At 47.0% G+C, this 12,666-nt stretch overlaps 1 protein-coding gene across 4 annotated transcripts in view; it reads left to right on the top strand.

Annotated features, from left to right (window-relative positions):
• Positions 1 to 2,031: 2,031 nt before the first annotated feature.
• ptdss1a (phosphatidylserine synthase 1a) overlaps positions 2,032 to 12,666 on the top strand; it is a 29,672-nt gene continuing 19,037 nt past the window's right edge. For 3 of the 4 annotated variants that reach the window (XR_005473683.1, XM_038976184.1, XM_038976185.1), the window contains exons 1-7: positions 2,032 to 2,438; positions 3,532 to 3,623; positions 4,136 to 4,180; positions 4,995 to 5,119; positions 5,581 to 5,739; positions 5,881 to 6,032; positions 8,354 to 8,495. Coding sequence is in view for 3 of the 4 variants with exons in the window: in XM_038976184.1 (XP_038832112.1) it covers positions 2,254 to 2,438; positions 3,532 to 3,623; positions 4,136 to 4,180; positions 4,995 to 5,119; positions 5,581 to 5,739; positions 5,881 to 6,032; positions 8,354 to 8,495 (900 nt within the window). In the remaining variant the exon portion in view is untranslated. Of the gene's footprint in view, positions 2,439 to 3,531; positions 3,624 to 4,135; positions 4,181 to 4,553; positions 5,120 to 5,580; positions 5,740 to 5,880; positions 6,033 to 8,353; positions 8,496 to 12,666 lie in introns of those variants that run through there. The other variant, XM_038976186.1, reaches the window with a different exon arrangement.

Consider the following 12,666-nt stretch of genomic DNA (forward strand, 5'->3'; position numbering starts at 1 on the left):
GCGTGTGAGGTTCCACAAAAGAGAAGTTTCAAAACAGTTCAACAGCTTGTGGACACCAAGGAACTTTAACCGGTGCCCCCGCACATTGACTCTGTACCGGCACCCCCTGTATATAGCCTCCACATTGACTCTGTACCGGCACCCCCTGTATATAGCCTCCACATTGACTCTGTACCGGTACCCCCTGTATATAGCCTCCACATTGACTCTGTACCAATACCCCCTGTATAAAGCCTCGCTACTGTTACTTTACTGCTGCTTTTTAATTATTTGTTACTTTTATTTTTTACTTATCTATTTTTTACTTAACACTTATTTTTCTTAAAACTGCATTGTTGGTTCAGGGCTTGTAAGTAAGCATTTCACTGTAAGATCTACACCTGTTGTAATCGGCGCATGTGACAAATACAATGTGATTTGATTTGATGTTTGTATTCGTTAAGGACTGGGGAGTTTTTCAGGATACAAAATACATGGAATGGAGCTAAGCCCAGGCAACATCCCAGAGCTAATCATTAAAGTCAAAGCTAGTAGGGGAAAGTGAAGTGTTAGTTCACGACAGGCATTTTGGGGGGGCGGAGGGGGGGCGCTGTGGGATTATTTAAGATACTCTTTGAAGAGGTATGGTTTCAGATGTTTTCAGAAGATGGGCAGGGACTCTGCTGTCCTAACTTCATGAAAAAGATGGGCAGGGACTCTGCTGTCCTAACTTCAGGAAGAAGATGGGCAGGGACTCTGCTGTCCTAACTTCAGGAAGAAGATGGGCAGGGACTCTGCTGTCCTAACTTCAGGAAGAAGATGGGCAGGGACTCTGCTGTCCTAACTTCAAGGGGAAGCTGGTTCTACTATTGTGCTGCCAGGATAGAGAAGTGCTTTGACTGGGCTGAGACTATTTTGTTTCTGATAGGCTTTATCAAGCCCTAAAAGTCACCACTTGAGGGTGTCAGAGGCACAGAAACAGATACCATTAGGCTATGTGCAGAAATACCAGACTGTGGGGCAATAGAGTCATTATGATGTTTAGTTGGTAAACAAGAGACCATTAGCCAAGTTGCCAGTAGACAGTAGTGATGCGGGAAATAATCCACACAGTTACATATCAGGATATTATTTTTGACAATATATCGTATCATTTTGACATTTTTGCAATATTATTTTTGCTGTAGTTGGCTGTACCTGCTCCAAAACTCCAGTATGTTTCCTTCATAGCTTGTTCTCCATCTTCTTTTTAAACAGGGAGACAATTGGTTTTCAGCACTTTTATTTCATGACTGATCAAAACTTGTCTTCTCATGGCTCTTTTGAATTTTTATTTGACCTTTATTTAACTAGGCAAGCCAGTTCAGAACAAATTCTTATTTATGAGGAGTTTATTTATAGAGTGTGACTATCTTTCTTTGTTTTTATAGCTTACAGTTTATTTGCAGTTAGTCAGCACCTCTACACTAAATCATTTCTCTGGGTGTTCGCACCAAAGTTATCGTGATAATATCTTATCGTGACATCCCTGGCGATTCCCAGCCTTAGTGGACAGTAGAATAACTTTGTTTTATTCTATTCTGTTCTATTCTATTATTATAATGTCCATGCTGATGGTTTTTCATACATTATGTGAAGCCCTAACAGAGAATGATAATGATATCCATTTTACTAATGCATTTTCATAATGCAGTGATTTGATGACGATCTCTCCCACTTTTCAGATAACTAATGTAGGTTGGGAATAATGTAGGTTAGGACACTCATGACGTCAATGCTTGTCGTTGGAAAATATTAATATAACTTTTTGCCCTCCTGTGACATGAACGTCAATAACCTCACGCGGTGTGGAACTGACCTTGGTTTACCCATAGAAATATAATCCATTCTATTTATGTGGGTTTGCCTTGGTGGTTTACAAACGTTAAGAAAATACCGCGTGATTGAGCTCATAAACTGAACCCTTCGGCTTTCCATAGTGGTACTCCCCTAGACTTACAAACCAATCAAAAAAATTGAGAGTTTCTTTTCCCCTAATACGTTTCAGAAAATTTAACCCGTGATGTTCGCACTCGCAAGAAGGCAGCAGTTCATGCTTGACTCTGTTTTTCTTTAGGTTGTGCTGTTGCGCACATATTTAACGGACGTGCGTCTGGTCGTTTTGGTCTTTACTCATGGACAACATGAATCATTAATTTCGCTGAACGTCTAAATGTCAATCTAAAGGAGCCCGCAGGAGGTGGAGCGGATTCCTCTGGTCGCCCTCCCGCAATTATGGCGTCCGGATATGGGTACGAATCGCGGACCATAGGCAAAGATGATGTGAACTACAGGATGCATTTCCGTATGATCAACGAGCAGCAAGTGGAGGATATTACACTGGACTTTTTCTATAAGCCGCACACAATAACACTGTTAACATGCACAGTGCTCAGCTTGATGTATTTCGCATTTACAAGGTAAGTAGAGTGGCTAGCCAGTTAACTACTGGTAGTTAACATTAGCTAGCTATATGCTAACGATATTGACTGGGCCAACTGCCAGAGCAGCTAAGTGTTTGTTTATGCAGTCAAAAAGTAATTAAGTTCGCTAGTATTTCCGACAATTGACATGTGTAACTAAGGTCTTTCGATGAAGTAGTTAGCTAGCTTAAGTTCTCTGGTGCGGGACTGACCATCTGGCTCCTCGCTCTCGTCTCGAATGAAGGGGCATGTTTAATTTGTTTGGTTACGATGTAGCAAGTGGGCTGATTATTTGCTATTTGTAGCTACATTGTGGCAACGTGCCACGTTTGTATCTTTTCTATACGGTGGGGAAGGATCTCCCTTCCTGGTTTTTGGTGGTCCATTTTTATCTGCAAGATGCATCTAGCCATTTCTTACATCATGGGTGCGTTCAGTTCGATTGAACATTTGCTACGTTGCGGAACCGTTTGCATTGAACGTTCTTGAACAGTCTTTGCGGTACTTTTGCGCCGTTTGTTGGGTGTGGCGGGCTGTGGTTGAAGCAATGAGTTACGTATTTAAAGGAGAGCGGTGCATTTTGAACTCACAACCCAACCTCTCCCGTTTTTCAACTGGTCGTTCGTACAGCACCGTTTCCACTACGTTTTTGCGTACTGAACGCAGCCAATGATGCACAGCTTGTGATGCTCCAAATGCGTCCTATTCCATATAGCGCCCTGGTCAAAAGTATTTCACTATGTGGAATGGGATGCCATTTGGGACAAATCCCTTATCTGCTGCTCTCATCAAGAGTGGTTTATCCTCAATAACCAAATGGAATGGGGGGTGTCAGGAGTAGGTCAATCGGCACTGATGCGTGAATTATAATATCATTTCAGCCCTCTCACTGATCTTTAATAAGTGTGATTGAAGGAGAGCACAGTACAGCAGGCTATGTGGGGACAGAGGTTGGAATAGAATTTGGGTTTCAAACCCACCTGTCCAATCAGTGCATCAGTTTTATAACTATTTTCATCTCACTGACTCTGAAATGTCTTTATGCTGGTTTTGGTTTGTGTTAATAATCCTTGCCTTTTTGTTATGTTAGGGATGAGTCAAACGAAGACGCTAACTTGTGGGTGGGCCTCATCCTGGTCATCTCCTTCTTCCTGGTCATCAGTGTTCTGGCCTTCCCTAACGGTAAGGACAAGGTTGTCCAAGCTGCTTCTGACATCAAATGGCACCCTTTTCCCTATATAGTGCACTACTTTAGACCTGGGCTCTGGTCAAAAGTAGTGCACTATATAGGGAATAGGGTGCTAGTGTAACCGGTGTGAAATGGCTAGCTAGTGCGCGCTAGTAGCGTTTGAAACGATGATGTCACTCGCTCTGAGATCTTGAAGTAGTTGTTTCCCTTACTCTGCAAGGGCCGTGGCTTTTGTGGAGTGATGGGTAACGATGCTTCGTTACCCAACAAATGACTGTTGTCTGTGTTCAGAGGGTCCCTGGTTCAATCCCAGGTTGGGGTGAGGAGAGGGACGGAAGTAACTCTGTTACACCAGGTCCTGGTAATAAAGTTGTGCTGGTGCAACAATAATATGTTGAGATAAAACGTTGTATGTGTCAGACATCTCTACATGTCATTGTACCAGCCCTGTAACTCTTAAGTGTAGATGAAGTTGTTGATTCAATATTTTTTGACATCTCTCTAGGACCATTTACCAGACCACATCCGGCGATATGGCGAATAGTTTTCGGTGAGTGACATTAAGTGACAAATATAACAATCCCTTTTTTTGTATAGGCCTAGTTACCATTCCAGTTCACTTTGAATGAGCTTAACCATGAATTATCCACCCAATTCAGGAGAGTTGGTACTCTCTCTAGGTTTCTTTATAGGTTCCTTCCTTCTAGGGAGTGTTTCCTGGCCACTGTGCTTCTGCTTCGGTTGCTCTTTTGGGTTTAGGCCTACTTTCTGACAAATGTTGATGTAAAAAGTTGCTGAAACTAGTTCTGCCCTGATTGAATGAGATTCTGCCTAATCTGTTATTGCTCTGTTATCGTCAGGCGTGAGTGTGCTGTACTTCCTGTTCCTGGTGATCTGACATCTCCCTGTTATGGTCTGGTCAGGTCTGAGTGTGCTGTACTTCCTGTTCCTGGTGATCTGACATCTCCCTGTTATGGTCTGGTCAGGTCTGAGTGTGCTGTACTTCCTGTTCCTGGTGATCTGACATCTCCCTGTTATGGTCTGGTCAGGTCTGAGTGTGCTGTACTTCCTGTTCCTGGTGATCTGACATCTCCCTGTTATGGTCTGGTCAGGTCTGAGTGTGCTGTACTTCCTGTTCCTGGTGATCTGACATCTCCCTGTTATGGTCTGGTCAGGTCTGAGTGTGCTGTACTTCCTGTTCCTGGTGATCTGACATCTCCCTGTTATGGTCTGGTCAGGTCTGAGTGTGCTGTACTTCCTGTTCCTGGTGATCTGACATCTCCCTGTTATGGTCTGGTCAGGTCTGAGTGTGCTGTACTTCCTGTTCCTGGTGATCTGACATCTCCCTGTTATGGTCTGGTCAGGTCTGAGTGTGCTGTACTTCCTGTTCCTGGTGTTCATCATCTTCCTAAACTGGGAGCAGGTGAAGAACGTCATGTACTGGCTGGACCCCAACCTGCGCTACGCCACCCGGGAGGCTGACATCATGGTGAGTAAGCAGCAGCCCTGCTCTCCTATCAGTCTCTGTGGGTGCATCCCAACTCACCCGGTTCCCTATAGAGTGCACTACTTTTCACTAGAGCCGTGGTCAAAAGTAGTGCACTATAATAGGGCAATAGAGTGCCATTTGGGACGCACCCTTCCTTTACTATCAGTTTGATCTCTTAGCTATCAGTCTCTTTGTTAGCACATTGACCTCGGCTACCTCCCGATTCTCCACCTGAGGTGCACACGTCATGCCGTTTAACAATTGTGAAATTCCCTCCAGCCAATAATTAGACCAATCCAATGCTTTTAATCCATGATGGGAAGTGTGCAAGTCCACACTTTGGGGAAAAGGGTGGAGAAACAGGATACAGCCCTCTTCTAGCACCAACACTCACTTCCTCATGCTCTTGTTCTGATTGGCTGTTGTTGATGTCGTCTCTGGCTGCTGTGCTCTGCTTGTAGGAGTATGCAGTGAACTGTCACGTGATCACCTGGGAGCGAATCCTGAGCCACTTTGACATATTTGCCTTCAGCCACTTCTGGGGCTGGGGCATGAAGGCCCTGCTCATCCGCAGCTACGGCCTCTGTTGGACCATCAGCATCACCTGGGAGCTCACTGAGGTACACACACCCCAAAGCACGAACACACACAAACACCATGTCAGAACATTTGGTTAGGAGAGTGTCAGAGAAGGAGTTTAAGAGAGGTATAAATGATTACTCTTCCTCTCCCTCTTTTCCCCCTCATCCTCTCCTCCTCAGCTGTTCTTCATGCACCTGCTGCCTAACTTTGCTGAGTGCTGGTGGGACCAGCTGATCCTGGACATCCTGTTGTGTAATGGAGGAGGCATCTGGATGGGTATGACTGTCTGTCGCTTCCTGGAGATGAGGACCTACCACTGGGCCTCCATCAAGTAGGTACCCATAACCCTACCACTGGGCCTCCATCAAGTAGGTACACATAACCCTACCACTGGGCCTCCATCAAGTAGGTACCCATAACCCTACCACTGGGCCTCCATCAAGTAGGTACCCATAACCCTACCACTGGGCCTCCAAGTAGGTACCCATAACCCTACCACTGGGCCTCCAAGTAGGTACCCATAACCCTACCACTGGGCCTCCATCAAGTAGGTACCCATAACCCTACCACTGGGCCTCCAAGTAGGTACACATAACCCTACCACTGGGCCTCCATCAAGTAGGTACACATAACCCTACCACTGGGCCTCCATCAAGTAGGTACACATAACCCTACCACTGGGCCTCCAAGTAGGTGCCCATAACCCTACCACTGGGCCTCCATCAAGTAGGTACCCATAACCCTACCACTGGGCCTCCATCAAGTAGGTACCCATAACCCTACCACTGGGCCTCCAAGTAGGTACCATAACCCTATCACTTGGCCTCCATCAAGTAGGTAACCATAACCCTTCCACTGGGCCTCCAAGTAGGTAACCATAACCCTACCACTGGGCCTCCATCAAGCAGGTACCCATAACCCTAACCCTATCACTGGGCCTCCATCAAGCAGGTACCCATAACCCTAACCCTATCACTGGGCCTCCATCAAGTAGGTACCCATAACCCTAACCCTATCACTGGGCCTCCATCAAGCAGGTACCCAAAACCCTACCACTGGGCCTCCATCAAGTAGGTCCTCCTAACCCTACCACTGGGCCTCCATCGGGTACACAAAAGTATATGGACACCTGCTCATCAAACATCTCATTCCAAAATCATGGGTATAAAAATTGAGTTAGCCCCCCCCCCCCTTTTCCGCTATGACAGCCTCCACAATTCTGGGAAGGCTTTCCACTAGATGTTGGAACATTGCTGTGAGCACTTGCTTCCTTTCAGCCATGAGCATTAGTGGGGTCGGGGGCCGTTGCTGAAACAGGAAAGGGCCTTTCCCAAACGTTTGCCACGAAGTTAGAAGTTAGGAGCACAGAGTCATCTAGAATGTTATTGTATGCTGTAGCGTTAAGATTTCCCTTCACTGGAACTAAGAGGCCCGAACCATGAAAAACAGACCCAGACCATTATTCTGTCAAACCCAGATTCTTCCATCTGACTGCCAGATGGTGAAGCGTGATTCATCACTCTAGAGAACACGTTTCCACTTTTCCAGAGTCCAATGGTGGAGAGCTGTACACCACTCTAGCCGAAGCTTGGCATTGCGCATGGTGATCTTAGGTTTGTGTGCAGCAGCTCGGCCATGGAAACCCATTTCATGAAGCTCCCGATGAACAGTTCTTGTGCTGACGTTGTTTCCAGAGGCAGTTTGGAACTCGTTGTGAGTTTTGCAACCGAGGACAGACAATTTTTACGCGCTTCAGCACTCGGCGGTCCCGTTCTGTGAGCTTGTGTGGCGTACCACTTTGCGGCTGAGCTATTGTTGCTCCTTGACGTTTCCACTTCACAATAACAGCACTTACAGTTGACCAGTCAGCTCTAGCAGGGCAGAAATTTGACGAACTGACTTGTTGGAAAAGTGGCATCCTATGACGGTGCCACGTTGATAGTCACTGTGCTCTTCAGTACGGCCATTCTACTGCCAATGTTTGTCTATGGAGATTGTATGGCTGTGTGCTCGATTTTATATACAGGTCAGCAAACAGGTGTAGCTGAAATTGACGAATCCACAAATTTAAAGGGGTGTCCACATACTTTTGGATATGTAGTGTAGGTCCTCCAAGCACTACCACTGGGCCTCCATCATGTAGGTCCCCTCCCTCACTCGCTTTACTGGCTGTGTCACAATTGGCACCCTTTTCCCTGTATAGAGCAGTTCTTTTCACCAGGGCCTATGGGGCTCTGCAATAGCGACCTGTCCAGGGGGTGTACTTGTTCGTCCAGCTGCCTCACGCTACCTAAACAGGAGATCTGCTTCTGCCCTATGGGCCGTTCTGGCTCAGACAAGGCTACTTACTGTATCTAGGGAATAGAGTGACATTTGTCTATGTCTCAGAAACAAAACCGTATGGAAATTGACTTCCTATATTTTTACATTGACCTTTTAGTCATTTATCAGACTCTGATCCAGAGCCACTTACAGTTTAGCTTTCATTTAGTATTATCATGCCCGTTGCCTGGTAACGAGGTGGAACTGAATGATTTATGTAATGGCATTGTTTTTATCCTAGTTAGCTGTGTGTTACTTATCTTTTTGTATGTCTATTCACAAGCCTTGTTAACTCTTCTGCTGTGTGTGTGTCTCTCTCTACCTGTGCAGGGACATCCACACCACGACAGGGAAGATCAAACGTGCTGCGCTCCAGTTCACCCCGGCTAGCTGGACCTACGTCCGTTGGTTTGACCCCAAGTCTTCCCTGCAGCGCGTCACAGGGGTCTACCTCTTCATGATCATCTGGCAGGTATGTTCCTGGGTTCAAACGTACAACTGTTATTCTATTTCTAATGCACCCACATCCAATAACACCCTATAGTGCACTACTTTAGGGCCCTGGTCAAAGTCTATCTGGCCTGACAGCACTAGGTATATGGGGAGTTCTGCCTGATGGGTTAGCGGTTAGCATTAGGTATATGGGGAGTTCTGGCCTGACGGGTTAGCGGTTAGCATTAGGTATATGGGGAGTTCTGTCTGACAGGTTAGCAGTTAGCACTAGGTATATGCGGAGTTCTGCCTGACGGGTTAGCAGTTAGCACTAGGTATATGCGGAGTTCTGGCCTGACAGGGGTTAGCGGTTAGCACTAGATATATGGGGAGTTCTGGCCTGACGGGTTAGCGGTTAGCATTAGGTATATGGGGAGTTCTGTCTGAAGGGTTAGCGGTTAGCACTAGGTATATGGGGAGTTCTGGCCTGACAGGGGTTAGCAGTTAGCACTAGGTATATGGAGAGTTCTGGCCTGACAGGGGTTAGCAGTTAGCACTAGGTATATGGGGAGTTCTGACCTGACAGGGGTTAGCGGTTAGCACTAGGTATATGGGGAGTTCTGGCCTGACAGGGGTTAGCAGTTATGCATTAGGTATATGGGGAGTTCTGGCCTGACAGGGGTTAGCAGTTATGCATTAGGTATATGGGGAGTTCTGGCCTGACAGGGGTTAGCAGTTATGCATTAGGTATATGGGGAGTTCTGGCCTGACAGGGGTTAGCGGTTAGCACTAGGTATATGGGGAGTTCTGGCCTGACGGGTTAGCAGTTAGCGCTAGGTATATGCGGAGTTCTGGCCTGACAGGGGTTAGCGGTTAGCACTAGGTATATGGGGAGTTCTGGCCTGACAGGGGTTAGCACTAGGTATATGGGGAGTTCTGGCCTGACAGGGGTTAGCGGTTAGCACTAGGTATATGGGGAGTTCTGGCCTGACAGGGGTTAGCGGTTAGCACTAGGTATATGGGGAGTTCTGGCCTGACGGGTTAGCAGTTAGCGCTAGGTATATGGGGAGTTCTGGCCTGACAGGGGTTAGCAGTTAGCACTAGGTATATGGGGAGTTCTGGCCTGACAGGGGTTAGCACTAGGTATATGGGGAGTTCTGCCTGATGGGTTAGCTGTTAGCACTAGGTATATGGGGAGTTCTGACTGACAGGGGTTAGCAGTTAGCACTAGGTATATGGGGAGTTCTGACTGACAGGGGTTAGCAGTTAGCACTAGGTATATGGGGAGTTCTGGCCTGACAGGGGTTAGCAGTTAGCACTAGGTATATGGGGAGTTCTGGCCTGACAGGGGTTAGCGGTTAGCACTAGGTATATGGGGAGTTCTGGCCTGACAGGGGTTAGCGGTTAGCACTAGGTATATGGGGAGTTCTGGCCTGACAGGGGTTAGCGGTTAGCACTAGGTATATGGGGAGTTCTGGCCTGACAGGGGTTAGCACTAGGTATATGGGGAGTTCTGGCCTGACAGGGGTTAGCAGTTAGCACTAGGTATATGGGGAGTTCTGGCCTGACAGGGGTTAGCGGTTAGCACTAGGTATATGGGGAGTTCTGGCCTGACAGGGGTTAGCAGTTATGCATTAGGTATATGGGGAGTTCTGGCCTGACAGGGGTTAGCGGTTAGCACTAGGTATATGGGGAGTTCTGGCCTGACAGGGGTTAGCAGTTAGCACTAGGTATATGGTATATTCCATTGCAAAAATGGTTTTGCTACGGTGTTCCCTAATGAATATGACCCTGGGTTAATGACGGAAAGCAGTGGAGTTTATTCAGTGCTTCACCATCTATCCATCCACCCCACGGTGTGGTGGGGCGCTGTTCCCCGTCCAGAAACTGTCCACCCAGTCACATGTCATCCGGCTAGTTTTTCACTCTTTAAGTAATGAGTTTTCAATAATAACACGCCAGGCAGAACTCCCCATATACAGTCCCAGTCAAAAGTTTGGACACACCTACTCATACCAGGGTTTCTTTTATAATACTATTTTCTACATTGTAGGATGCAAAGCTGTCAAGGCAAATGGTGGCTACTTTGAAGAATCTCAAATATAAAATACTTACTGCATGATTCCGTATGTGTTATTTCATAGTTTTGATGTCTTCACTACAATGCAGAAAATAGTAAAAATACAGAAAAGCCCTGGAATGAGGTGTGAACTTCTGACTGGTACTGTATAGATGGTACTGTATAGATGGACCTGTACTGGTACTGTATAGATGGAACTGTATAGATGGTACTGTACTGGTACTATATAGATGGTACAACACTGGTACTGTATAGATGGTACTGTACTGGTACTATATAGATGGAACTGTACTGGTACTGTATAGATGGAACTGTACTGGTACTGTATAGATGGTACTGTACTGGTACTGTATAGATGGTAATGTATAGATGGTACAACACTGGTACTGTATAGATGGTACTGTACTGGTACTGTATAGATGGTACTGTATAGATGGTACTGTATAGATGGTACTGTACTGGTTCTGTATAGATGGAACTGTACTGGTACTGTATAGATGGAACTGTACTGGTACTGTATAGATGGAACTGTACTGGTACTGTATAGATGGAACTGGTACTGTATAGATGGTACTGTATAGATAGTACTGTATAATGGGTATTCTGCCTGACAGGGGTTAGCAGTTAACACTAGGTATATGGGGAGTTCTGCCTGACAGGGGTTAGCAGTTAACACTAGGTATATGGGGAGTTCTGACTGACAGGGGTTAGCAGTTAGCACTAGGTATATGGGGAGTTCTGGCCTGACAGGGGTTAGCAGTTAACACTAGGTATATGGGGAGTTCTGACTGACAGGGGTTAGCAGTTAGCACTAGGTATATGGGGAGTTCTGGCCTGACAGGGGTTAGCACTAGGTATATGGGGAGTTCTGGCCTGACAGGGGTTAGTGGTTAGCACTAGGTATATGGGGAGTTCTGGCCTGACAGGGGTTAGCACTAGGTATATGGGGAGTTCTGGCCTGACAGGGGTTAGCACTAGGTATATGGGGAGTTCTGACCTGACAGGGGTTAGCACTAGGTATATGGGGAGTTCTGGCCTGACAGGGGTTAGCACTTGGTATATGGGGAGTTCTGGCCTGACAGGGGTTAGCACTTGGTATATGGGGAGTTCTGGCCTGACAGGGGTTAGCGGTTAGCACTAGGTATATGGGGAGTTCTGGCCTGACAGGGGTTAGCACTAGGTATATGGGGAGTTCTGGCCTGACAGGGGTTAGCACTAGGTATATGGGGAGTTCTGGCCTGACAGGGGTTAGCGGTTAGCACTAGGTATATGGGGAGTTCTGGCCTGACGGGTTAGCAGTTAGCACTAGGTATATGGGGAGTTCTGGCCTGACAGGGGTTAGCACTAGGTATATGGGGAGTTCTGGCCTGACAGGGGTTAGCGGTTAGCACTAGGTATATGGGGAGTTCTGGCCTGACAGGGGTTAGCACTAGGTATATGGGGAGTTCTGCCTGATGGGTTAGCTGTTAGCACTAGGTATATGGGGAGTTCTGGCCTGACAGGGGTTAGCAGTTAGCACTAGGTATATGGGGAGTTCTGGCCTGACAGGGGTTAGCAGTTAGCACTAGGTATATGGGGAGTTCTGGCCTGACAGGGGTTAGCGGTTAGCACTATGTATATGGGGAGTTCTGGCCTGACAGGGGTTAGCACTAGGTATATGGGGAGTTCTGGCCTGACAGGGGTTAGCATTAGGTATATGGGGAGTTCTGGCCTGACAGGGGTTAGCGGTTAGCACTAGGTATATGGGGAGTTCTGGCCTGACAGGGGTTAGCAGTTAGCACTAGGTATATGGGGAGTTCTGGCCTGACAGGGGTTAGCGGTTAGCACTATGTATATGGGGAGTTCTGGCCTGACAGGGGTTAGCACTAGGTATATGGGGAGTTCTGGCCTGACAGGGGTTAGCAGTTAGCATTAGGTATATGGGGAGTTCTGGCCTGACAGGGGTTAGCGATTAGCACTAGGTATATGGGGAGTTCTGGCCTGACGGGTTAGCAGTTAGCACTAGGTATATGGGGAGTTCTGGCCTGACAGGGGTTAGCACTAGGTATATGGGGAGTTCTGCCTGATGGGTTAGCTGTTAGCACTAGGTATATGGGGAGTTCTGGCCTGACAGGGGTTAGCAGTTAGCACT

The sequence above is a fragment of the Salvelinus namaycush genome, chromosome 37 (assembly GCF_016432855.1).
Source record: "Salvelinus namaycush isolate Seneca chromosome 37, SaNama_1.0, whole genome shotgun sequence".
Lineage (NCBI taxonomy): Eukaryota > Metazoa > Chordata > Actinopteri > Salmoniformes > Salmonidae > Salvelinus > Salvelinus namaycush.